The sequence below is a fragment of the Taudactylus pleione genome, unplaced genomic scaffold, assembly GCF_031769625.1.
Source record: "Taudactylus pleione unplaced genomic scaffold, aTauple2 ptg000556l, whole genome shotgun sequence".
NCBI classification, from domain to species: domain Eukaryota; kingdom Metazoa; phylum Chordata; class Amphibia; order Anura; family Myobatrachidae; genus Taudactylus; species Taudactylus pleione.
The window spans coordinates 3,702,485-3,730,223 of NW_028284958.1; the positions used below are offsets into that span (position 1 = coordinate 3,702,485).

Sequence of the window (27,739 nt, forward strand, 5' to 3'; positions counted from 1 at the left end):
GTGGCTCTTCGCTGAGTCTATGATGTGCATACTGTAAGATGCAAAGTCTCAGTCATACTGGCCATATAGATGCTACTGTAGGTGTATAAGGACACATCTGTATGGTCACTTGAACACTTGTAGTTACAGTGTAGAAAAGGATATTTACTCATTGATAATTAAGCACATTTTTCTATTTCACTGTAACATCTACACTAGAAGTAATAAGTAAAGAAAGGCAAATTGATTTGTATTATTTAAATTTTGGACCAATCTCTGAAATGTAGAAAGAGTTCATAGACAAAATAAATAATGAACACTAGAGAACCAGACCAATCACAGTGTTTGGAAAATGAAAAAGCTGACCAGCAATGTCACATGACTAACAAAATGATTGGAAAACAAACTCAAAAATGTATCTGTGGATGCTGTCTGTGACTATTGGTGACCCAGAGTGCAGGGCACTGGTCACTGCTTAGCTGTGTAACAGCACTGATAATGGATGGTCAGCCTGATTGACCCTTTCCGTCTTTTATTACTAGATACTAGAAATACAGTACACAAGTGATGCATTGTGCACTAGCAACTAGGGGTGTGCACCGGCCACTTTTCGTGTTTTGTGTTTTGGTTTTGGATCTGGATCTTTCTTCGTGTTTTGGATCTGGATTGGTTTTGCCAAAACCACCCTTCCGTGTTTTGGGTTCTGGGTTTTGTGTTTTGGATCTGTATTTTTTTGAAAAAAAGCATAAAAACAGCTAAAATCACAGAATTTGTAGGTTTTTCTGCTCCTATGCTATTATTAACCTCAATAACCTTAATTTCCACTCATTTCCAGTCTATTCTGAATACCTCACACCTCACAATAGTGTTTTTATGTCCAAAAGGTTGCACCGAGGTAGCTGGATGACTATGCTAAGCGACACGAGTGGGCGGCACAAACACGTGACCCATCTAGGCGTGAAACTGCAGTGGCAGACAGGATGGCATTGAAAAACTAGGCCCCAAACTGTACATAATGCAAAGAAAAAAAAGAGGTGCAAGATGGAATTGTCCTTGGGCCCTCCCACCCACCCTTATGTTGTATAAACAGGACATGCACACTTTAACAAACCAATCATTTCAGCGCCAGGGTCTGCCACACAACTGTGGCTGAAATGATTGGTTCGTTTGGGCCCCCACAAAACAAGCTGGCAATTAATCTGTCCCTGCACAAACTGGCTCTACGGAGGCAAGAAGTCGTCCTCATCCTCCTCATCCACAGATTCCTCACCCTCTTCAGTGTTATGTACATCCTCATCCTCACAGAGTATTAATTCATCCCTGCTGGAACCACAGGTCCCTCTGTACGTTCTGGAGGCTGGTCTCCCTGGAAGAGTTGATCATTCATTTTATGAACATCATCTTCTCCACATTTTGTGGAAGCAACCTTATACGCCTTTCGCTAACAAGGTTCCCGGCTGCACTAAACACTCTTTCGGAGTACACACTGGAGGGGGGGCAACTCAGGTAAAATAGAGCCAGTTTGTACAGGGACCTCCAAATTGCTTCTTTTTCCGGCCAGTACAGGTACGGACTGTCTGATATGCCTACTTGGATGCTGTCACCGATGTAATCCTTTAACAGACAGACGCACGCTTGTCGCTGCTGCTTTGAGGATTCAAGTGCGGCTACAGCCCACACAATTCACAAAGACAGAAAAAAAAAAAGAATATTTTTATTGTTTGTGGAGCACACTTTGAGGGTTACACCACCCTCTAACAGACAGACGCACGCTTGTCGCTGCTGCTTTGAGGATGCAAGTGCGGCTACAGCCCACACAATTCACAAAGACAGAAAAAAGAAGAATATTTTTATTGTTTGTGTAGCACACTTTGAGGGTGTCACCACCCTTTAACAGACAGACGCACGCTTGTCGCTGCTGCTTTGAGGATGCAAGTGCGGCTACATCGCACACAAGTCACAAACACAAAAAAAATAGTTTTTTATTTTTTGGAGCACTTTGAGAGTTACACCACCCTTTAACAGACAGACGCACGCTTGTCGCTGCTGCTTTAAGGATGCAGGTGCGGCTACAGCCCACACATTTCACAAAGACCGAAAAAAAAGAACAATATTTTAATTGTTTGTGTAGAACACTTTGAGGGTGTCACCACCCTTTAACAGACAGACGCACGCTTGTCGCTGCTGCTTTAAGGATGCAGGTGCGGCTACAGCCCACACAATTCACAAAGACAGAAAAAAGAAGAATATTTTTATTGTTTGTGTAGCACACTTTGAGGGTGTCACCACCCTTTAACAGACAGACGCACGCTTGTCGCTGCTGCTTTGAGGATGCAAGTGCGGCTACATCGCACACAAGTCACAAACACATTAAAAAAATAGTTTTTTATTTTTTGGAGCACTTCGTGAGTTACACCACCCTTTAACAGACAGACGCATGCTTGTCGCTGCTGCTTTGAGGATGCAAGTGCGGCTACAGCCCACACAATTCACAAAGACAGAAAAAAAAGAACAATATTTTAATTGTTTGTGTAGCACACTTTGAGGGTGTCACCACCCTTTAACAGACAGACGCACGCTTGTCGCTGCTGCTTTAAGGATGCAGGTGCGGCTACATCCCACACATTTCACAAAGACAGAAAAAAAAAGAACAATATTTTAATTGTTTGTGTAGCACACTTTGAGGGTGTCACCACCCTTTAACAGACAGACGCACGCTTGTCGCTGCTGCTTTGAGGATGCAGGTGGAATCTAGACGGGATTTGGAACCGAGGACACACTACCTCCATCAATTGTCTAAATCCCACTGCACTAATGTCGGATACCGGACGCACGTCTAACACCAACATAGCAGTCAAGGCCTCAGTTATACGTTTTGCTTCAGGATGACTGCTGTCGTACTTCATCCTCATCGCTAGGGACTGTTGGAGGGTCAATTGTTTAGTAAAAGTAGTGATGTTCCTACTTCCTCTCTGGGATGATGAACAACTCCCAGCAGCAGCAACAGCACTAGTAGGAAGTGGTTCTTGATCTTTCCCTATTTTATTTTTATCAGAGAAAGTTTGGTCCTCCATTTATGTTATATTGATATATATACGTGCGGCTAAAGCGCACACAAACACAGAAAATATTTTTTTATTTTTGCTGGAGAGTAGTGCACTTTGTGGGTTACACCACCCTTTAAGAAATGAGCCAGCCGGCTCTTTACTTATGGGACACAGGCGCACGCTTGGCGCTGCTCCTTTGTTGATGCACGTGCAGCCACAGTGCACACAAGTCACAAACACAGAAAATATATATTTTTTTGGTTTGGAGTGTACTTTGGGGGTTACAGAACCCTTTAACGGTCAAGCCAGCCGGCCCTTTACTTATGACACAGGCGCACGCTTGGCACTACTTTGTTGATGCACGTGCGGCTACTGCGCACACAATTCACAAACACAGAAAATAATTTTTTTTTTGGTTTGGACTGGAGTGTACTTTCGGGGGTTACAGCACCCTTTAACGGTCAAGCCAGCCGGCCCTTTACTTATGACACAGGCGCACGCTTGGCACTACTTTGTTGATGCACGTGCGGCTACTGCGCACACAATTCACAAACACAGAAAATAAATTTTTTTTTGGTTTGGACTGGAGTGTACTTTCGGGGGTTACAGCACCCTTTAACGGTCAAGCCAGCTGGCCCTTTACTTATGACACAGGCGCACGCTTGGCACTACTTTGTTGATGCACGTGCGGCTACTGCGCACACAATTCACAAACACAGAAAATTATTTTTTTTTTGGTTTGGACTGGAGTGTACTTTGGGGGTTACAGCACCCTTTAACGGTCAAGCCAGCCGGCCCTTTACTTATGACACAGGTGCACGCTTGGCACTACTTTGTTGATGCACGTGCGGCTACTGCGCACACAATTCACAAACACAGAAAATAATTTTTTTTTTGGTTTGGACTGGAGTGTACTTTCGGGGGTTACAGCACCCTTAACGGTCAAGCCAGCCGGCCCTTTACTTATGACACAGGCGCACGCTTGGCACTACATTGTTGATGCACGTGCGGCTACTGCGCACACAATTCACAAACACAGAAAATAATTTTTTTTTTGGTTTGGACTGGAGTGTACTTTGGGGGTTACAGCACCCTTTAACGGTCAAGCCAGTCGGCCCTTTACTTATGACACAGGCGCACGCTTGGCACTACTTTGTTGATGCACGTGCGGCTACTGCGCACACAATTCACAAACACAGAAAATAATTTTTTTTTTGGTTTGGACTGGAGTGTACTTTCGGGGGTTACAGCACCCTTAACGGTCAAGCCAGCCGGCCCTTTACTTATGACACAGGCGCACGCTTGGCACTACTTTGTTGATGCACGTGCGGCTACTGCGCACACAATTCACAAACACAGAAAATAATTTTTTTTTTGGTTTGGACTGGAGTGTACTTTGGGGGTTACAGCACCCTTTAACGGTCAAGCCAGCTGGCCCTTTACTTATGACACAGGCGCACGCTTGGCACTACTTTGATGATGCACGTGCGGCTACTGCGCACACAATTCACAAACACAGAAAATAATTTTTTTTTTGGTTTGGACTGGAGTGTACTTTCGGGGGTTACAGCACCCTTAACGGTCAAGCCAGCCGGCCCTTTACTTATGACACAGGCGCACGCTTGGCACTACTTTGTTGATGCACGTGCGGCTACTGCGCACACAATTCACAAACACAGAAAATAATTTTTTTTTGGTTTGGACTGGAGTGTACTTTCGGGGGTTACAGCACCCTTTAACGGTCAAGCCAGCCGGCCCTTTACTTATGACACAGGCGCACGCTTGGCACTACTTTGTTGATGCACGTGCGGCTACTGCGCACACAATTCACAAACACAGAAAATATATTATTTTTTTAGCACTTGGGGGGAGCACCCCTGATGGACAGAGCACCCCCTGGACAACACTACAGCACCTCTTTAGGACTGGGCCACTGCACAGGACTTTGGAGTGGACACAGCCCCTATGGAGAACTGACTGCACAACACAGTCCAGCCAGCCCCTATGGACTTTGAAGTAGTGGACACAGCCCCTATTAACAACAGCAGCACAGCACAACACAGCCAGCCCCTATGGACTTTGAAGTAGTGGACAACAGCAGCACTACACTACACTACACTACACTACACAGCCCTAACTCCCACCCTCCCTCTTCACTGTCCACAGCCGAGTGAGAAAATGGCGCCGACGTGGGTACCTTATATAGGATCCAAAACCCGCGAGACTCGGAAGGCGGGAAGATGACGTTTTGCCTCGATTTCAGAATCCGAGTCAGGCGGGAAAAGTCGAGCCTGACTCGGATCGGACTCGGATCGGGGGGGCTCGGGGGGGTTCGGATTTCAGAAATCCGAACCCGCTCACCCCTACTAGCAACACACAGAAAATAGTCACATTTGTGACATACCGGTACTGTAAGTGAAAGGGAGCTCATGCAGAAGGAGAAACAAATAGTGTAATTATTCTAGCAATAGGAAATATCAGAGAGAAACATGTCATGTACAACAAGGGAAATGTAAATTAAAGAAAAGTGAAATTGAGAAATTGTTACTCCCCATTACAAAAAAAAATCCATTTTGAAGGGAAGGATGGAATTGAAAAAAAAAAAAAAAAAGGAATAGAGAGTCACCCAATGCTGCAACATATGGTCAAAGAAAGGTGGAGGCTTACCTGAATTGCCCTATTCTCAGTGGTGTACCTGGGTGCTGGATATGCCCCTGAGTCATGTGGGGCATGTGACACACACCTTGCACCCATTGCATTTACTTACAAGTGGCTGTCAGCTCCACTATCCTGCTGATTATTTCAGAAATTGTGGCAACGTGTTTCTGAGGAAAGAAAGGATTTATGAAGCACCGTATTTATAAAGCTATTGCTGAAAAAAATGGCCGTGGCTCAGAAAAAAACACTCAGTGAGTGTTTTTGTTATCTTCTCCGTATGTGTCAGTAAAATATTTTCAGGCACAAGCGGGCCCACAGATATTTCCACACATGCCCCCTCCAAGTCTTAATATGCCCCTGCCTATACTGTAGTTTTTCCACCTGATTCTGATTTATTGGAATTTTGGAAGGAAAGGATTAACCTGTGGCCAGAATAACCAATATTTGCTACTTAAACATTTTCCTGCCTATTTTCTGTATGACGTTTTGTATGTTTGATGTTGCCAGTAGAATTGTAACCAAAACTTGAAATCAGTTGTCCCTGATGTAGAAATGTAGAAAGATATCAACAATGAACAGCCTCTAAATTTATCTCAGCCTTGCAAAATTCACAAGAACATTGTGTGATATGGTAATAGATGTAACATTACACTGATTTGGAGTACAGAAAATGTCATTATAAGTAGAAAATACTAGTATTCATAACATAATAATTATTTTAAACACAAGTAATTTGTCATCATTTTAATGTTTAAGCAGAAAACTCTTGAGATATGTTAATTTAAACACTCAATCGGTCAATTATGATGTGTAAACCACTTTTGTGATGTCATCTGCCCTGATTTGTACTGGTGCTTCTAGTTTTCCACCAAAGTTCATGGCTATATATGATTAGATGGTGGGCATTTGCACGGGTACATTGGAAGAATTGTGTAACGTGAGAGAGTAAGTAAGTGTAGAAAGCGCCTAGTTTTGCAGACCCTTGGAAGAATAAGCGCTAAATATAATAGTCTTTAATTTGCCAAAAGTGGCCATTTTTCAATGGTTTTGCCATGAGATTTAAAGCTATTTTGTAAAGGCAAATACAATCCAGTTTTGCTTTTAACAAAATTTGCACATTAAATACACCAGCAAAGCCATCTAAAAATCTGCACTTTTGACTAATCAGAGGCTATTAAAATGGGCATTAAGATTTTTTTTTTGGGAGGGGGGGGAGATATAGAGTGGACATTTTATGGTATCTCTGGCTTTGCATAAGATATTTTTATTACACAAAAACTAAATGAGATGTTTTGTAAATCACCCTTTTGGTCTGGCAAATTAGACTGGCAGCAACCCTGATTTGGTGAAAGTTGGCACAATTTACAATGAAAGGGTGAATCTGCATAAATTTCTGAGATTTCATACATCTCTAATAACAAGATCTATCATGCAGTAATTTTAATAATCGTGAAAGGTGTAGAAAAGATTATGCAATAGTAACGTGCCCAGTTGATGGATCATTTGTCTATGGCATATAGAAAATTACAGACATGCAAGAGGACACTGACAATTATGACCTTTGCTCTGTACCATTACAAGAAAGCAGATACTTGAATTAGTTTTTCAAAGCATTGAACCTCCTTCCATTTTGTCTTTCACTTTGCATTACCGCAGTTGAACAACACAACAATTCTAGCTAATGAGGTTTGACGGGAAGCAGAATTCATGGTGACTTACTATCTGTAATTTGCCATTCAAGTTGTTTCTTTTTAAGACTCTAAAACGTCTTTAATGAATACACAGCGGGCCGAGCCTTCCTTTAAAAACTGATTGCTAAATCCACGCCAGTGACAAGTGTTTAGCTGAGAAAAGTCTACAGGTTGATGTCAAACAAATAAATAGCAATCCTGACTCACACGACAGAAATAAATTTAGCCCTTTAATATTGAGCTTTTAAATCCACCCGCAGAGAGAGCTGTAGGTGACATTCAAATTTGCCTCTTTTATATGTAAGGTACCATAATAATTAATATGTTCGTTATGAACTTTTTGGGTTAGGACACGAGAAGATTTTTACAGCACAAAATGGTATTGCAGTGAATATATCATACACTTTACATGAAAAAGGAAGAGCACTGTAAATTCTAAGTTTGAGCACCTATTTTTTCTATCGCTACAATGAAACTCTTCTTTAGGACTGTGCAACAAAAAATAATTCCCAGTCTCGGGCTTGCAAATGCAGATTACGTAAAAAAAAAATAACAAGCTACAAATAAAGAATAAAAATAAATGTTAATTTTTATTTTATTTTATATATTTGTTATAATAAAGCATTTTTTTCTCTGTTCCACATCTGCTATGTATCACCATCCTGTAATGCCAAGAGTATACAAGGGCAGATGGCCTAACAAGTACTGCCACTTACTTTGTAAATATGTGGTAACTAACTTCGCAAAAGCTACTGTTCTCTATTCAAAATCACTCTTTTTGGGATAGGTACATGTCTACCACTGCTAAAAAAAACTCCAATATTTTAAGTTTATATGGTTTATCATCAGGCAACCAATCAGATTTTAGCTATTATCTTCTAGAAGGTGCTAGTTAAATGTTAAGTAGAATCTGATTGGTTGCTATGGGCAACATCACTTTTAAAACTCACTTCTAAAAACTCTCACTTTTTTTTGCAATTAGACCAATATCGAAAATGACTGAGGAGGCCAGGTGTTGTAGCCTCTGGAGTGTTGTGACATTGTGATTTTTTTTATTAAGATAGTTGCAATACATTCAGCATCTTACAAAGAAAGAGGACTGAGAGGCCCAAACCAGTTTCTTGGAGACTTAGGGGGTATTTATACTACAGGTCAATTTTAATCGATTTAAAATTGTTAAAAAAAATTTATCAGACAATTTTTTGTTTTTCTGAAGAAAGAAAGGAGATATGTTGCAGTTGCCTGCACCTAATTTATGAAGCTATTGTTTTTTTAAGTATTGGTAGATGTGTGATCTAGCCCCTTAAACACAACATCAATGTTGATCGATTTTCATTGATTTTCATTGAGTTTAAATCAAACAAAATCGATTAAAATCAACCTTTAATAAATATACCCGCTCTATTTGGGTGGTGGCTTCTGCTATCTGAAATGAAGTGGGGAAAGAATACTCCTTTACACTTTACATGCTGCGCTGGTCACTGAAGGTACTATGGTCATACCATCTTGGGAAAGTGACTAGGACTCCTCAGCAGTCTGATCTCCTAGACAGGCCCATGTACTATGTAACTGTTTCCCCTCTGAACAAAACTGCATGGAATTGTAAGTGCTGTTTTAGGGGTTCTATCTTTTAACTGGATTAGTCAGAAAATCAGGCCTAATAAGATGATGTTTCTCTACCTGATGAGGAACTGGTTCATTTGCAAAAGCCAGATAACAACATTAGTGAAAACATTTGTCTTTTATGCTGCCTGAAAGAAAGTGCCTTTCTGCTACTCGTATTTTGGATAGCTGTAACTGTCTTTTGTAAGTATTGCCTATGCTACAATACATGACTTGGAACATGATGCTAAGAATATACACTACATATATCCCACTGTGCTAAAGTTTTAGAGGACAAGTCAGTGAAATGTTCCCTGTCAGTCTTTAAAGCAAATATCTCAACAGGAAAAACTGAAAATAGTCACACAATTTTTTGTGTATTGTATGTGTACGTGACGTCCCCCATCATCTTCCTTGCAGTTGATGTTATTAATAAATACGTGAGCAGAGCATAATCCATATAGGAGCAGGTGCAATATTGTGACTCATTCATTCACTAAACCAATAATTAATAGCTAATAATACACTTGTGCTCTGCTATGAGATATATATCCATTTAACCACCAGCCAGAGGTAATGAAGGAATAGCCACTCTGAATAATGTTTTTTATTAATGACTTTACATAATATAATGTTTGATTAAATAAAACAAGATTATGGGTAAATATTTTAACATTGATTTTGTGAGAAACTCCTTCATTTTGCAGTCATCACAAAAACAAAAAAAATTAGGTAATTTTGAAACAAATAAATATCAACTAGTGTAAGTTGATCAAAATTAGAAACACACAATTGAATATAATCCTGTGATTTGCCAGCTTCTGAATTAGAGATCAAGATTTACAACACACACTGCGACATTGGAAAAAGGGATCGACCTGAGCTACAACTGTCTCATTGAGTCACTTGGATGGGCACATTGCACACAAATGCAAGAGGATCTGTCATTTCGTCTTTTTTTAAGTTTACATCCAGTGTCATGTGTTGAAAAGCAGAGGGAAACGTCCACGACGTTACACAGAGTCAATGATTTTGTATGTTGAAAAATATTCAAGATAATTCACCTTTAGCATTCCATAGAAATGTTTGCGCCTCATACCTGACTGATGTCACTAATTTGCACTGAATTAATAAACTTAATATTGCATGGGCCAGATTTACTCAATTAGAAAACACAATGGAAATGGAATTTAGAATAAACCATATTGTTTCAAAACATGGTAAAATTTTATACGTAATTACCCCTGTTATTGAAACGGGTACACAATGAAAAATAATAGATTTATTCTCACATTCAGTAAAGTGGTTTTTGGTTTGAATGATATTTTCTCTGGGAAGTACATTGTTCAAAGACAGCCATCTTTTATGTTGCTTGACATCAATATCATAGCTCAGTGGATTGCTTCTAGTACAAACTATGTGCAGTCATACATCAAGTTAATAAAACACATTAATTTCATGCACCTTTTAGAACACTGACCTCATCATCTGCAAATTGATAGTCATTGGGCTGGAGTTTCTAGAGAAATAAGAACTTTTCTGTAGCCTGCAGTCCAACTGTCATTGTAAACTATAGCCAGTACAGGAGTACAGCTAAATCTGTAACTGTAATATCTGTGACTGTTGGGGCTATAATTACACAAATGTACCAATGTACTGTTGTACAATTCCAAGGGACTTGCTTAGAAAGCCGTTGTGTAAATTGTAAGAGATTGTGTTAGCACATGGGTTCACACAGTACACTATGTTAGGGTTATAGATGAAAACTGGACACAGTCTATGATATTTTTCTTCTTGAACTGTTATGCTTCTTAGGAGCCAATTCTTCATCAGCGGTCAATAGATATCCAAATTGCTGCAAGTTGCAGCTGTGGAAACATAACCACCAGAGCAATTCAGCATTGCTCCAGTGCTGGGGCAACTGATCGGAACATCAGCTGACCCTGCGATCCCTAACACTGCATCCGAAGTAGCAGTGATACTTACTGTACCACTGCTGGGTCTGCCCGGTGACCATGCGTGACCTGAGTTCACACATACACACGGCGGCAAAGGATGCAGGGCTTGATGTATCTGAGCGAGACTGCCTTCCCCGCGGCGGGGGCTCCAGGAACCAATGTCATCTGAACTGAAGATAGGTTCCCACAGGCAAACTCTGAATAATTTCAGTAACTAGAGTTTGTCAAATATTAGATAGCCCCAATGGGGCTTTTATAATGAATGGGCCCGTTACAAAAAAAATATGTGGAAACTAGCGTTTCTGAATGTGTAATGAGTCATTAGTGATAATGAATAAGCCCTTTAGGGTCATGAATGTGAAAAAAACTGTTATAAAGTGGTCATTTATCTTATTAGGATATAGACGCCAACAGCTCATGCTGAGTAGGTTATATGCCAGTTTGTTTAGTGTAAAATACACAAATTTATACTACACATTGTCCCCTAAAAAGTATACACGTATGTCTGTATGCAGATTTAGTAACATTTTGCACTTACACACTTGGAGGGGGAATACAATTAGCCATGGGAATAGCCGATGGCTAACTACCGGCACTGGTAATTCAATTAGCTTGGTTAACCAAATGCGTCATCTCTCCTAGATGGACTTCAGCTCTTTGCTTCAGGAGCTGCAAGGAAAAGTCCTCCAGAAAAGGCACCTGCGGGGGCGTTACGGTGCTGCAAAACACAAATGAACCAGCACTTTAAGCGGAATCAGTGTGTTCCACAGGTTAACCCCTATTTTACCGCGCAGGAAAATTTGATGTAATTGAATAGCATTTCCCTGAGCGGTGTAGCCCCATTAGCCAAATTGGATTCCCTTTTTGGAAAGGTAGAATATGCTAGGGAAGGGGGGGGGGTTCAAACAAGGTCCATGTATAGTAAGAGAGTGTTTGTAACAGGCAGACCCACACAGAGTTGCAAATAATGAAGGATAATTGGAGAGCTGAAGGCAAAATGGATTTAGTGACAAAGGGAGTAGGCATGACTAAAGAGGCCCTCTTGTAATTCCTTCCATCAGGATGCTCTGTAGCAGGGTTCACGCTTATTTTTGTAATAATGTTAAGATGCTAAGAAGTTTACAATCTGCTGGAAGAAATGGAATTTGCATCCAATAAGGAAAAGAACCACAACATGATTCCATCCTCAGTTACAATGGCCTAACTAACGGAATCTCTGGGCTTTCAGTTTAATGAGGCAAAGGATAATAAATGATTAGGGGTCTATTTACTAAGCTTTGGATGGAAATAAAGTGAACAGAGATAATGTACAAACCAACCAGCTCCTAACTGTCATTTTTCAAACACAGCCTGTGACATGGCAGTTAGGAGCTGATTGGCAGGTACTTTATCTCCATCCAAGGCTTAGCACATAGACCCTTATGAATAGTAGTTACATGTTGTTTTATTTGGTTAAACACAAGATTGCCTAAATATAGGCACTTTCATCAACAAAGAATGGTGATGCTTAGTGCATACTGCTCTTCATCACCTGCAGGAAAACACATTTTAGAGGCATTTTACATTTCAAAAAGAAAACACACATTTTATTAAATTACTTTCTTTCTCAGTAATTTTACTTTAGTGGAAGCCCCTCCCCTGGGAGGACTGTATATTGCAAAGTCCCATGACTTGCATATAGCCTTGACCTCTCTCTGAATTTGGAAAGAGAGCTAAGCAGCTCCAATGGTGATTGTCCGATTGGGAGATAACCTAACAAAGAAATGCCGTGAGCAAGCTAATCACATTGAATGGTGGGGCTCCCGGGATACTGGCCGTGAACATAGTGATAATTGCTTGGCTGTACCACACAAGAGCTTTTTGTACTGTTTTTTTAAGTTTTTGCTTAAGGCACTTGCCTCAGGCATTTTTTTTTAAAGATGATATCCTGTAAAGTAAATTGGACTGGATAGAGATGTCACAGGAAACAGATAGTATGATCTAATAGCTGTTAAAAAATTGCAAGCAGTGTCTACGGTCAGCAGGAAACCAGTTCACTTAAAAAAACCTAGTGATTAATAGAATACACAATTAAAATGACTTAACTTGTTTTAAGGCCCTGTTATGTGTTTTACCTGCCAGCAGGAAAACATTCCGTAGAAATTGCAGAGTTGTCCTCCCAATCTGTTTTCTTTCTGTGGGAAACATTGTTACGTCACACCACTTCAAGGGCTCACCCACAATCAATGATGTCAGGTATGCTATGTGCATTTAACTACCAGCAACAGGTCTGGAAGGTGTCCTCTGTTATTGAGGTCCAAAATAGACCTTTACACACACATTTCTGGCAAGCATTCACTGGTAACATTGAGTGCAAATGCTCATTAACTTTTCAGTAACATTTAAGGCTGTCCTATGGGAATGAATGTGATGTGTATGTATAGTACACATAACAAATTAGACAAGGGGGTATATGAAATAGGGTGCGATTTCCAAAAACTGGTATGATAATGGCAATTATGCCCATAGATTTAAAGCGGCAACAATTTAAGAGGCAAATCCAAATTTGGATCACATCTATCTCCATTGTAGTATGTTGGTACGCTTGGAAAATGAACAAACCAGTCCTCCCAACCAACCTGATTTTAGTGAGACAGTCCCATTTTTTGGGCACTTACCTGCCATCCCACCCAAGGGCCACTTTATCCCATGGGGGGGGGGAATGCTGGGAAGTTTCCCTTTCCCTAGTGTATGGATGCGCATGGCATCCATACACTAGGGAAAGTGACTGGGGGCAGCCCAGCAGTTTGAGAAGCGCTGGGCATGCCCCCAGTGTGACAGTGCTTGGCCAGTTTAACAGTAGATTTGGCTGCCTACATAGTCTATTTTATTGCAGAAAGAAGGCAGAGCGAAGTGAAAGAGTTTTTTTTTTTCCAAACCAACTCGATTCTGGTTGCCTGAAGTCTCCAGCCCAAATACACACTTTATTACCTGCTTTATTTTAAATCCCAGGCAGCAGAAAAATGAGGAACAGTATTTTGCAAACCACTTTGTAATACCAACCGCCAGGTTCCAATCCGGAAAAAAAAAATGTTAAATGAGGTGCATCACGGAGAAGTCTCAAAGTTATGAGCGAGAAGACATCAAACTGAAGAGGAGAGCAGGGATTATTTCCGGAGAACATATCTCCTACAGAGATTGATTGTGTTAAAAGGCCAGGATGATTAAGTGTTTTTGGATTGGATTTGCATTTGATTCTTTATGGTATTCTCTGTGTGCCCAGTATTTGAAAACGATAATCAAGGCCGCCCCCAGGCAGTAGAAGTTAAGATTGATAAATCTTTTACTGTTAGCTGCATGAAGCCACAATTTTGTTGAAATGTAAAGAATAGCATCTAACTGGTTCCTTCAGTCACTTCCCTGTGAGAGATCATGATATACAAGGTGTTCTGGAGAAATGTATTTGAAGGTCAGTTCTGTATCACTAAATCAATATATTGGCCAACAAAAAAAAATGGTTGTCCTCTAGTCCACAAGACTGATTTTTTTTTTCTAACAGCTAAATCATGCTGCAGATTTGATTTCTCTATTATGGGGCTGTGTTATCTATTTCTCAGTACAGCCAGGCTTATCAGACGATGCAGGCATACTGTAGCTAGCTCTTGTGCTCAATTCTGGCACATGAACACCGCAAAGGTTGAAATTGTTCCTTGCAGAGTGACTTTATATATGTATTTATTTTATACACCCACATAATATTTTTATGCAGCTGCCTTTTATAATTCTTCCAAAAGAGAAAAATCTGTACATGGGTGGTAAGGAAAATCTTTTAAACTAATTAAATTCAGTAAATTGTTTATTTCATCAATACAGTTTGCAGATATCAGCAAGATATGTGCATAATAAACAGCATTGAATGTGCAGGGAATGATTTTTATATAGAAACCAGAGCTTGTTTGATGTTTTCCTTGCTGGATTGAACCCCCCTTCTTGTGTTGGGAGCAGAAAACCTGAATAAAGTAATACAAATAGAGTCTGTTTTAAGTGTGAACAAATAAGGGTCATTTATAGAAAGTCTTCTACTGCAACTGTATAGCAAAGGTGGAATGGCCCAAAGCATCCAGATTCTGGGCATGATTCAGAGTTGTATGCTAATCTCATCGCTGCTGCGTCTTTGTACAGCACACACCATAGAAAAAATATTTTATTAAATAAACACTCCACCCAAAATCCCTTGTTTACCCATTTATTGATCACTTAATCCAACGGAAAATGTTCTCTTCGATCCATGTCGCATTCCGGATATTTGCCACAAAAAACAACCCCTTATAGACATCACAACGTATCACTTTTAGGACCCTGCTGCTAATGAGAGATCACTTGCATACTCTTAGTAAGGGCTGGTTGAACCAGGGAGGGCCTGTATGGCCTACTCATCTGGGGAAATCAGCCAGGTTATGCCTTTACTATATAAATTAGGTGTCATATCCTCATATAAAATATTGATGTACACTACATTGTTGAGCTCCCCCTGCATCTCCTGTGTCTGTCCCAGATGTACCCCATAACAGCAAAACACAGCTGCAGCCAAGAACTGTCCAAGTGAAGAACAGAGTGTGGGTTTTTGGGAGTGGGTCATCAGGCCCCCCAGATTTTGTTATGGGACATACTGTATAAATTCAAAGTTACACCCCTGGTGAGAACTTAAAATGTAAGATGTTTTATAGAAAGCAGCTTCCATCTACCACATTCCTCTTCAGCAGGGAATAGGAGAGTTGATCATTTACAATCGCTGCCACTTCCCACGGGCAGACTACATCTCAACAATGCATTGAAATAAGCAGAAGCATGGACAGAAGAAGTGACAATTGCCTCAGTCACTCCCGGTTCTGCGCCGATCATCGGGAATCTGCGTTCAGCAGTGCATGCTAGAATTAGGCCCATAGTGCTGGTGTGTGTTATGGAGGCCCAGCAGTAGGAGTATAAATTCATTTTGAGCTATTTTAATTTAGTTTGTGAGTTTTAAAGTAATTAGGGATATAATTAGTAGGCAGTTTATAATAATATCTATGTATAAATATGTACTGTATTAGGGGTTTTATATGACTTTTTTTTACAAGGGGTCAATGGAGAACACACAATAGTCCTAGCAAACATGCAATGTGGTTGATAACACTCTGTAAAGGTATTTTCTGTTTGCACAGTGCCAGTGTTTTGTTATTTTCTGCTCATTTTGTTAATATTATTTTTAATATCTATAACATATGGATGGACAATGGCACAGTACCTCTTAACATATTTGGTGTAAATCTCTGCTTCTCTGCTATAGGTCTATTTATCAGTGGGTAAAGGCATTGTTATCACATCGCCCTATACATCATAGAGGTTATTGTCAGTGATAACCGCCAGTGTTACGTGACCCAGACAAAGGGGTCAATAGAGAAAGTGCATCTGTATGCCCCACTTACGGTACCCCTGGACTCAAGCAAAAATATGTGATGTCGGGTTAAGGTCCGGCTGCAAGGGTGAATTGTGGTGCTGTTGCCGGCGTTTATATGCCATTGAAAGGGCAATTCGCCCCCTTCACACCTAGTTAGATTGACCCCTTAGGCTCCATCTTGCTCATGCATGAGGAAGCATATTAACCAAGTATTTTTCGACCACCATGCTTGTTTTGGTAATGTAATCTCAGGCTGGCATTGGCAGAACAAAGACATATTTTTAAAAGCTTTAAATAATAATAATGTCTAAATAATATTAATTTAATTATTAAAATAATTTACTAATGCAACTGAAACCACAAATTGGGGGAGTTCAGTCCTATTGTAAACATGCAAACTGGCAAATCATTTCACACTTGTGCAGAAAAACAGAGACTGAGGCCCTCATTTAGAGGCACTCGCAAGAAGCGAGCGCTCGTTCTGAATGAGGTCAGCCCTTCATTTTTGAAGTGCGGACTCCTGGTCATTAGGTAATCTGTGGGTTACCACCCACAGCTTAACGACCGACCAGGTTGATGGTCGCGATGGTGAACACCATCGTGACCATCGGGGCTTGCGACAAGACCCTAAGGTTGGGTCTCGGCAGCCGCAAGCCCCAGGGAGCTTCCTGCTCTGAAAGAGCAGGAAACTCCCCACTGACATCACTGATGATGTCAGTGCGGCCGCCCACAAAACGGTAGGCGTTCATTAAGGAACGCCTCCGTTTTGGAAACTACCCCCCCAGCCCGCCTACAAAACGGGGCGAGCTGTCGATCATCATCGACAGCCGCCCCTTTTCTAGAGAGCTCCGGAGCGAGAGAGTTTCTCTCTCGCTCTGGGGCTTGCGCACGCGCAGTGCGGCCGCTGCACGTGCGCAGGGCTAACTATCGACCCGGTTGCGAGCACAATGGTGCTTGCGACCGGGTCTGAATGAGACCCTGAGAGTGCGCATGTGTAATCTGGCAATGCTAGGCCAGTGTCTGCTTATTAAAATAGATTCAAAATTACTCTGTTTGAGCCTTTCCTAAATAACCCCTATGATCTGTATGCCAGATGTATTTCCTACTATACAGTATTTTCTTCTTCTAGTCTATATGCATAAAGTTCTGATTGTACAGCATTGTATAAACTGTTTGTGCTATATAAAGAAATTATAATAATAATGGATAACTGCATGGTACCCCTCTATATTCGTCGGTAAATGCAATATTGTATTGTCAAAATATTTGGAAGCTTTTACAAATTAATGTTAATTTTCATATGGAACCGAAGGATATTAGGATTTTGTGGTTCATTTATGCATGTTAGTTAGTTGGATCATTTTGTGAGGTGAAGGGTTTCTGGAGTATTTGTGCTTGTCCTGTGACAAAGGCCTCCAGTGGAGTTTAGGAATTATGGCGCAATAGGACAGAATTTCCATTATGTTCAGCTTCCATTATACTCACCGTTGTATATCCCTATTGACGCTCCATACCTGCCTGTCCTCAGACCACCTCTGAGAGCTTTAGTAACTGCAGACTTTCATTATTACAGAAAACAGGATCATACATATTTTTAAGCACACACAATAGATATTAAAAGATTGTCTGACAATGTTTGATCCTATGCACACCTCAAAGGATGTTGAAATTCCTTACGCTTCATTGGATGCAAGAGAACATTGGACAAATATAAAACTCCAGGCACAAAAGTAGCAAGGAAATACATTATATACAGAAGTTAATAGGAAACTTGCAAATAAGTTGACATCACACAGCTGCTACGAATAAGCAAAATGTCAGTGCTGTAATTGCCCAGATGTATTGTTCCATTATTCTAGCTCAAAATGCTGCTGCTGTGTAGTTAGCTGAAAGCAGAGGAATGTTAATAATCTCAGATAAATGAAAGTAGTGTGTTTTTACCAGCTAGCCAAATATTTTCTTGCTGCAAACTACAACAAACGTCATGATGTGTAATTATAGACCTTACAGATGTACTGTTCATAAGGCCGTATTGCAGACTTGCCTACTCTACCGGGACTGCCGGGGGCCTCCCGAAAATTGGGTGCCACTCCCGGCCCTCCACAAGAGTAGGCAAGTCTCCCGGAATGACCGCCGCCCTCCTCTGCCCCCCGCGACATTCGCGTGTGAAAGGGATCGGTCCAGGGGTGCGATGCCGTGATTCAGTACGAATATCAGAATTATAAATCGTGGGGCAGGGCTGCGATCATGTGATTGCGCCGGCACACCCCTGCACTGCCCATACACCCCCTTTGCACCACCTTGGCAGCCCCCTCCCGGAATGTCGGTAAGTATGCCGTATTGTAGTAGGCAGCATACTACTGTACTGTCTGTGATTGGCAACTGCATTTTCTAGAGTTTTCTAATGTTTCAGCCTTTCACACCAGTCCCTGCCCTAGTGTAGCTTACAGTCTATATTCACTTTAAAGAAACCAATTAACCTACTATTAAGTTTTTGGGGGAAACCCACACAAACATGGGGAGAACATACAAACTCTGTACAGATTGCACCATGGTAGGGAATGAATTAGTAACCTCAGTGCTGTGATACAGTAATGTTAACCATCACACCAATCCTACTGCTCATAGTAGCTATTTTAGCCATCTTATAAACTAAAACTATGATAGCACCAAACATCACCCTGATGGGCTGTATTAAGGATAAAGGATTTAGGGGGTGATTCAGAGTAGTACGCTGACCGCATCTTTGGACGTGGCAGCGGTGCAAAAATATAGTAATGCCACAGAAGGTGTCTGAATAAAAAAGATGGCTTCTACCGGCATCGCAGATTCAAGTTCTGCATCTGAAGATGCAGCCATGGTCCATCTGAGTAAGTCTAAGCTTACTCAGAATGGCCTCTGGATCTCCTCTGTCGGGGTGAGGAAATCTGTGCCGGAAGACCCTGGCCTCCTCATGCCTACAAAATAGGGGCAATACGGTGCATTTTGTAACAGGGACCCTGTAAATGCCCCCTCTCTGCACCCAAATGGCCACAACCAGTCACTCAGGCTGTGGCTTAGGGCACACTGTGTGTGATGACACAGGACCAGTTCGGCACATGCTCAGTCCTCCCACCATCGTAGCTGTACTGTACGCAAGTAATCGGGTTTGCATACAACTATGAATCAGGCCCTTATAGCTCTATTGTTCCTACATATGGTACTCAGATTAGCAGCTGATTTCAGGTTATTAACATCTTGAATTCTGTGTTATTACTGATTATTTAAATTTGTAGAACATCCAGATACAATTGTGTAAGTGCTGTGATAGTGTGTTCTTTAAGCAGCTTTGATTGCTGCATCTAATTTTGAACCTGATGGTTTGAGTGCAATTTATGGGGTTAATTCTTTTTATCTTCTATTATTAAATGCACATTTACTTTTTAACACTATCATAACCATATCACGTTGCAGAGAGGAAATAACAGATATTGTAAAGGAATTATTAAAATAAATAATTTTTAATAAAATATACAAGAGCTGATGCTGAATTGGTTGTACGCCAGTTAGTAAGATATACAAATTGGTTCAGCACAAGCCCTGGAAACAGACCAAATCCTTATGTACTGTACGTCTGTAGAGTTGCTTGCAAGACAGGGTAGTCTGTCTATTGTAGCTGAGTACAATAAGGGTGTATTGGCATAATTGTGAACAGGTCCAGGTTGGCTCAGAGATGGGTATATGCTGTGTCAAAGATATGGTAGGTGCAAGTTCCTGGGGTCAGGTGCAAGCACACTCTGATGACGATGACCATTACCAGAATTAGCTTCCGCTTCTGATTGGCTGATTGCAGATTCACTGCCGAAGCTGATAGGTGCTTTCTTCATGTTTTACATTTTGGGGCCACATGAGAGTTGCACACAAACTGTAAGTACGACTGTGTTGCATGCTTAGACATAATTATTAGAGATGTGCGGGTTCGGTTTTACTCGGTTCTTTTTGCCACATTAGCGAAATACGGATTAGTTCGGATTTATCTTATTGGCTATCCAAAACGTGATAACCAGATAGCCAATAAGATAAATCCAAACTAATCCGAACTTGCGCTAATGTGACGAAAAGAACCGAACCCGCCCCACTCTAATAATTATGAACTATGCGGTGACACTAACCCTATCCATCTGCATGTGGAAGTAGCCCTCATTGCTATCAGTGCAGGATTGCACCTACCTGTCCTTGGCGCAGGCGATCCTCCTGAAGTCTGACATATATCTTCATTCGCACAATTCTAGATATCCCATAATAGCGGCAAAAATGTCCATGGCAGGCCCTCAGGAAAACAATTTAGCTGCAAAGGAGAGGCCACTGAGATGCACGCTACTATGAACCGCTCGTATGTACTTGCGTTCGACTCAGGTGCATATGAAGTTGCTAAATGCAATAATATCTGTCTTTTGATTTTTGCAATTGTGTTTGTTTTTAGCAAATGCATTCTATGCCTACAAATACATTCAGCCCTAAATAGCAAGTAGTCAAATACTTCATTAAATTTTAGGTTATATAAGCATCCTGGGTTTTTTTACAGAATGGATTGTTAGGGGGTTAGGGGTTAAAAAGGGGGTGGGCTGTATAATTATCCATTGTTGAATGACAGGGTTAGTTAGCCCACTAATGTTATTTGTAGGGGTTTTAAGCTTCCAGCTTCCTCTTTTCCAGTTTTGATCCCTAAAAACTAATTTGGTTTATAAGTTATCTTTTTTCATTTAATTTCATTAGAATGTAATTTCCTTTGACCCTTCCTTGCAACAGGTGAGGCGCGTAGCTTGGCGGAAAGCAGTGCTCCTCAGTGACCTCTTGTAGCGCAAGAGCGGTTGGGTGACACTCCCCATTGGAGAATGGCTGGATTGTCTCTACCTCAGGGGAGGACCTGGTCTCCACCTCAGGAAGGGGCAGTGCTATGCCAATTAAGGGGGAGTGGTACCTGCCCAATCCTGTTTGTGCTAGGGAGGGTTCCACCCCAATTTATTTAAATATCTTTATGGCTGTGGCCGAAGTTCACACTGTTTTTTCTTACCACTCTTCATAACTACAATTATAATACATTGGCCCGTGGCCTCTTTAATCAGCAATTCAGTCAGTCGTCTGTGTATTTATTTCTAGTTCATTTGATAAGTTAGAGTATGGATCAATAAGACCACAATGTGACTTACTTATTGCCAATTTGTGTATTTTATTTGTTTTCAATCAGCTAATAAAATAGCAGCACACAATAATGCTTTTGAGTTTCAAATCACAATGAATACAAATGTCTACGTAAAGAACCTTTTTGAATTCCTGATTAGATAGATGTCTTTAATGTGGAGCTCTATACAAATGTTTACATTGCTGTGTCTAATACTACTTGTGTCTGTTTTCTCAGTTGTGAAAGGTTTTAGAATATGTTTTTGTCTCTCTCTAATGCAGATGTGCAGTATATAAAAAGGAGAGACATCGTGCTGAAGAGGGAACTTGGCGAAGGAGCGTTTGGGAAAGTGTTTCTTGCTGACTGCTATAACCTAAGCCCAACCAAAGACAAAATGCTTGTTGCTGTCAAGGTAACAAAAACACAAAATGAATAACAAAAAAAAACAATGTAACGAGGTATACTGTAAATGCTATTTTATTTTATAATGCAAATCAGCTGAAATAACAGCTTCAGTTGATATCTGAAGCTGTAAGTTGAACACGGCATAATAAAACTTGTGCATGTTGTTTGCAATACACAATGGTACCGAGAAGGGGGGCTGAGCTTGTTGGAGTAGCCCGGGTCTGCCCCCCACCCCTTACCTGTCAGTAGTCTCTATACCCAGCCCAGCACATACTGCTGTGTGCTGGGCTGCAGTGGGGCCAGGGAGGCTGCTGCTTCTCTGTCTGTGCGGAGTGGGGGGGGGAGCGATCATGATGATTGTGCCTCTCTCCCTGTATTTACACCTGGCTGAGGAACTCGCAGTGCCCCTCTCTCCAGTGTGCGCTGCGCTGCAATTATTTTTGTAATATTTTTATACTATGGGGGATGTGGACACGCCTCCTGCGATTAGGCCAAGCCCTTGAAAATAAACGGTTCCCGGACTGGCTCTGTACGGGCCTGACAATACAGTTATAAAAAGGGTGGCATGTAACATTTAAATATTCATTATAATGAGACATAATCATCAGTTGTTCTTTATTTGTACAGCACAAACTAAATATCCTATTACTCAGCTTTGTTTCTGGCTTCACAACTACTGATATTAATTATATGCATTTTACTAACATTTCTAACACTAATTAAATGCATGTAACTATTGAACACATGTAAACATGGATGACATTAGAAACTATACCCGCTGCCACGGTTACTGCATTTTCTGATGCTCTGTGCACATTACCACAGGTAAAACACATGGTAGAAGACTAGAGGGAGCTTTAAGTCAGCTTTATAATTCTTGTGAGTGCGCTAGTAACAAACATATAGAGCAAATGTGTTTGCATTTACATTAACATTAAAAATGCTAATGCAACTCTAGTGACTACCTGGCCTAAAATGGCTGTCCTTAGCCTTCTGGAAACATTGATGCAATGCTATACTGTGGGAAAAAGAGAAAATGTCATCATTTTTAGCCACATGGTCAAATTCTGATTACAGACTATACTTTTTTAAAATTAGAAAATGTTATTAGAGCCATTTCACCTAGTCAGGGGCAGTTTAAGAGAGGAGAGAACCCGTGTGCAGACTCATTTTGGGCCCCTCCTCCTTGCGGTGCAGTAGACACTGGCATTGTGACAGAGTCTATTGCACATGTGCAAGTTTCCGGAAACATGGTGCCCGTACCATGTTTGATGGTAACTTCTTTACTGCGCATGCGTAAATCACCCATGATAGATTCACCAATGCCTCTTGTTCTGAATTGTATCTGTAGTATGATAGTCTAAAAGAATAAAATTTCACAGCAAATATAAGTATGTCACTAGTTCTAATGCAGCTAGTAAACATCTTCAATGACCTCAGTTCACACAGTCCATTCCCTTATTGGATTTCTCACAGGGAACTGTAATGGTGGAATCGGTATGAAATACAGACATCTGAATAGCCGTCGGTTCTCATACCGATGTTGGAAGCCCGAAGGGAGGACATCCCGACGGTGGCTCATAATTATGCTAACCCTCCCCTGTCCCCCCCCCTAATCCTAAGCCTCCCTTGGTGCTGCCTAACCCTAAGTCCCCCCAGGGGTTGCCTAAACCTAACCCCCCCTTCTCACACCCTAAACATAACCCTCCCGGGGAGGTGCCTAACCCTAACCTCCCCCCGGGGGTGCCTAACCCTAACCCACCCTTCCCCTAGCCTAACCCTAACCCTCCACGGGGGTGGCTAAACCTAACCCCCCCCATTTCTACAACCTAACTATCCCTGGTTGGGTGTAAATAAACCGCATCCTGTAATGACTAGCCTGTACATATGTTTACAGTATTCACTGGCAACGTGTGCTTCGCCTATCATCATTGCCACAACATTGCAGATTACACAATGGCTTTCTCCACTGTTAATTTTGGCAGCTATGTGGTTAGTGTAATGACGTGGAGGCATGAGCTACATGGGTTTTCCAGTGCTAAAATATTACCAAACTTAATATTCTCACTTAAACCCTGTTTGCCTCTTTAGTCTAGTTGTCACATATACTGTCCATACCTGGAACTAATATTTCTGAGCATATAATTATATTATTTATTTTAAAAAAAGCATATTATCTTATATATTAAATTCATTGGTCTGTTTGTCTGTCTGGTTATGCATTCAGACACCCCTGCACTGATTGGGATGAAACTAATGTGAGGTGGTCCAGTTGGATCCTGTCCAGGTTTTACTGGGGTTAGGGTCTCGGTGGCCAGACCTCCTGTTGGTGTACGCCGGGCAGAACTTTGACCCAGGGAGCCTGTTCTTGGCCTTCCTCTGGATGGATTTGGATGGAAACGTCTCAAAGGAGTGGTGATTGGTCTGGGAATTTTTATGGAGTTATTGGATCCAGTTCGGATTTCACGGCATAGTGCGCAGGGCAGAACTTTGACCCAGGGAGACTGTTCTTGTCCCTTCACTGGATGGATTTGGACAACATAACATGATAATCTTAAACCAAATATAATTTAAATAAAATATATTACAGTTAAAATAATATCTTAATAATATCTGTTCATTCAATGTTAAGTCATTATTTTCAGGGTACTTCAGCTAGTATTATAGCATGCATACTGGTGTAAATAACGCCGGTATGCATGAATAAAATCACAGAGGACAGCTCTCCCGATAATAGCTGTCCTTTACCAGAGAGGGACTTCCAGGTTTTAGACCCAGAAGTCCCTCTGTCATCCTTCTGCGCATGCGCAGAAGGACGCCTGCACCACGGGAGACACTGGGAAGGATCCAATTGGATCCCTCTCAGTGAACTTTGCAAAGAGAAGCCCATAGGCTTCTATTGGGCAATACCATCTGAAGATGGCGTTGCCCCCCGGCTCCAAGCTGCAGAAATTTTGCTTTCTGAAGCTAGATCATAGTGCATCTCGCACAATAAATGTTTAATTGCAGTAATCTGTTCTAGAATATATTGTGATTGTCAAAAAGAATGAATTCATATTTATGTTATGCAGATCACTGTAATACCTTGGGCGGGATGCATGACGCAACGCATTCTGGATGCGAGGTATCTCGCCACTCTTCGCATGCATGCCAGTGTTAGTTACGCCGGTATGCATGAACAAAGTCACAAAGGACAGCTCTCTCGGTATGAGCTGTCCTTTGCGGATGAGGGACTTCCAGGTTTATGACCCAGAAGTCCCGCTGGTATCATTCTGCGCATGCGCAGCAGGGGGTGCTGTGAGGGATCCGATTGGATCCCTCTCACAACACTCTCTTAGAGCACTCTCTGAATAGAAGCCATAGGCTTCTACAGGGTAGCGCCATCAGAAGATGGCATTACCCATCGCATCGAAGCCCTGGAGTGCATCGCATTCTGGGGCTTGGTGCATTTTCGGGGGTTTGACCGCACTTTTCACGTTGCTGCCTTATGTAGTACACATTTGAATTTAAAGGTTTCCTAACTGTAAAAAGGTCTTATTTGTCACATTGGGGGAGATGTACCAAGCCTTGGAGAGATAAAGTGGAGAAATTGCGCAAGGCAGCCAAACAGCTTCTAACTGTCATTTATCTAGCACGGTTTTTGCAAGCTGATTGGTTTCTTTAGGCAACTTCTCCATTTTATCTCTCTCCAATGCTTGGCATATCCCCCCCTAAAATCTCTTGGTGACAAATACACACTACCTATAGAGTATTTCTAAAAGGGGGAACATTGAGCTGAAAAGCTTAAAGACTATTGACTGTGCTGTGTACATTTATTTATCGAGGAAATGCCACTAAAAGCGACCTCTACCTTTCGTGCCATATGACCACTGATAAAGCAATTTCTCTAATACAGACGATGACAAATGTATGAGTCATTCCTTCAGACAGGCTAATTACAATATTCACAAGTAAGGGCAAACCAATTGTAATTAGCACTTACCTTCCCTAATTACTAGCTTGGACTCACGTTATCTGGATCATGTTTCATGACAGGTTTTCATTGAGCCACTTGGCCAAATCATTAATGTTAATAAAGAGGCTAGAACTGAAGTAACCTGAGGGTAAACACAGTTTATTGCTTTTTAACAGGATTGCAGGTTGAGAACACAATCTGTGACAGGCACGAATCTTCATTTTGCACCACCAGAGTATGCAGACATGGCTTTCAGCTGCTCACGTATGGAGTTAATGAACAAACTCCATTTTGAAATTACACAAGATGGCACATAGACAGGAATAGTTCACTCAGCGAGAGAGCTCCTGGGTGTTCATGCCAGCTTGGCACTAATACATTTCATAATTCAGAGGACAATAATCGACAACCTTGGAGCGAAAATAAAAAAATTGGTTAAACGAAGTTAAATTATGCACTGTTTTCCAGTGACAGCAGACACAGGACTGTTACTATAAAACATGTTGTCCTTTCTTTCATTTGTGTAAAAAAAAAAATGTGTGTTAAACAAAACACAGTAACATTGTGAGTTTTTGGCTTCAACAGCGCGTTAAATATTTCTTATAAATGGGGATTGTTTCCTAAATTACATTTGAGATCATTTGGCTGAACACAGGCCATAAATCAAACACGACTACGGTATACTTCATTTTCTTCCCTCTCTTTCTATTACTTTCTAGAATGGATGTACGTCAAGAAACACAAAGCTTAGTGTTCCACTGTCCCTTAAAATATCACAGTTTCGTTTAGAAAAAAAAAACAACTAAAAAACAAACCTATTTTCTTGAAAGGTCTAACATCAACATTATAAAGATATAAATTGACTAAAACTAATAGACTGTAGGAGATAAGGATGGATGATTTCCCATCTGCAAAATGTAGCCATCATTTGTCTAAATATTCTTGCCATGCTGTGTCTCTGGGGAATAGGTAATTACCTTTTTTCTGCAGTACTACATGGAGAGGGGGGAAGGCGCTGGTATGTTGACTGCAAACTGTGGGTAGCAAAATTAGAAAGAACCAACATGGCTAGTCCTCCAATAAGAAAGCTAATGTCTAATATTATTTATTACTATTTATTTATATATACTGTAGCACACATATTCCACAGCACCTTACAGAGAATATTTGACCATTTATAACTGTCCCTGCACCAGTGGAGCTTACACTCTATATTCCCTATCACATGCTCACACACATACACACTAGGGTATTTTTGATTGGGACCCAATTAACCAGTATATTATTAGATTGTGGGATGAAACCGACGCAAGCACAGGGAGAATATACAAACTCTGCACATCTGGGGCCATAGTGGGAATCAAACCCACGACCTCAGTGCTGTGAGACAGTTATGCTAAGCATGATAACAAAAAGGTGTCAAAGGCAAATGTCTAATCAGCAGCTGTTTAAGAGGAGGGTGTTAGATGCCTCAATACAAATATGAACAAAGAAAAGGAAAGAAAACAGCGCTAGTGGATTTATATATAAAAATATGTAGATACAGCTTGGTTTAACATTAAAACATATTTATTGCACATAAAAAAGGGTTAACTTAATAACAAAGGAATCCTAGAAACTCGTGTAATTGCACAGCTGTATATCATCAGTTCCAAACTTGGATAAAAAATAGAGAGTCAATATTTACTGACCATAGGAAGCATTATAGTTAACAAGTCCTATTCAATGGTGTCATATAGATATATAAACAACTCCGGCTAATATCCAGTATACGGAGGAGTGGGTAAGTGTCCATAGGGATTCTGTACAGACCTCATTTAGCAAGGCATCCTCGCATAGTTCAAATCTGCGGTATCCAATGCAG

The 27,739-nt window shown here is 41.0% G+C and overlaps 1 protein-coding gene across 1 annotated transcript in view; it reads left to right on the forward strand.

Annotated features, from left to right (window-relative positions):
- Positions 1–27,739, forward strand: part of NTRK3 (neurotrophic receptor tyrosine kinase 3) — a 700,933-nt gene that overhangs the window by 558,843 nt on the left and 114,351 nt on the right. Inside the window, exon 15 of the mRNA XM_088452662.1 lies at positions 21,797–21,927. Within this exon, the coding sequence (XP_088308788.1) occupies positions 21,797–21,927 (131 nt within the window). The remainder of the gene's footprint in view (positions 1–21,796; positions 21,928–27,739) is intronic.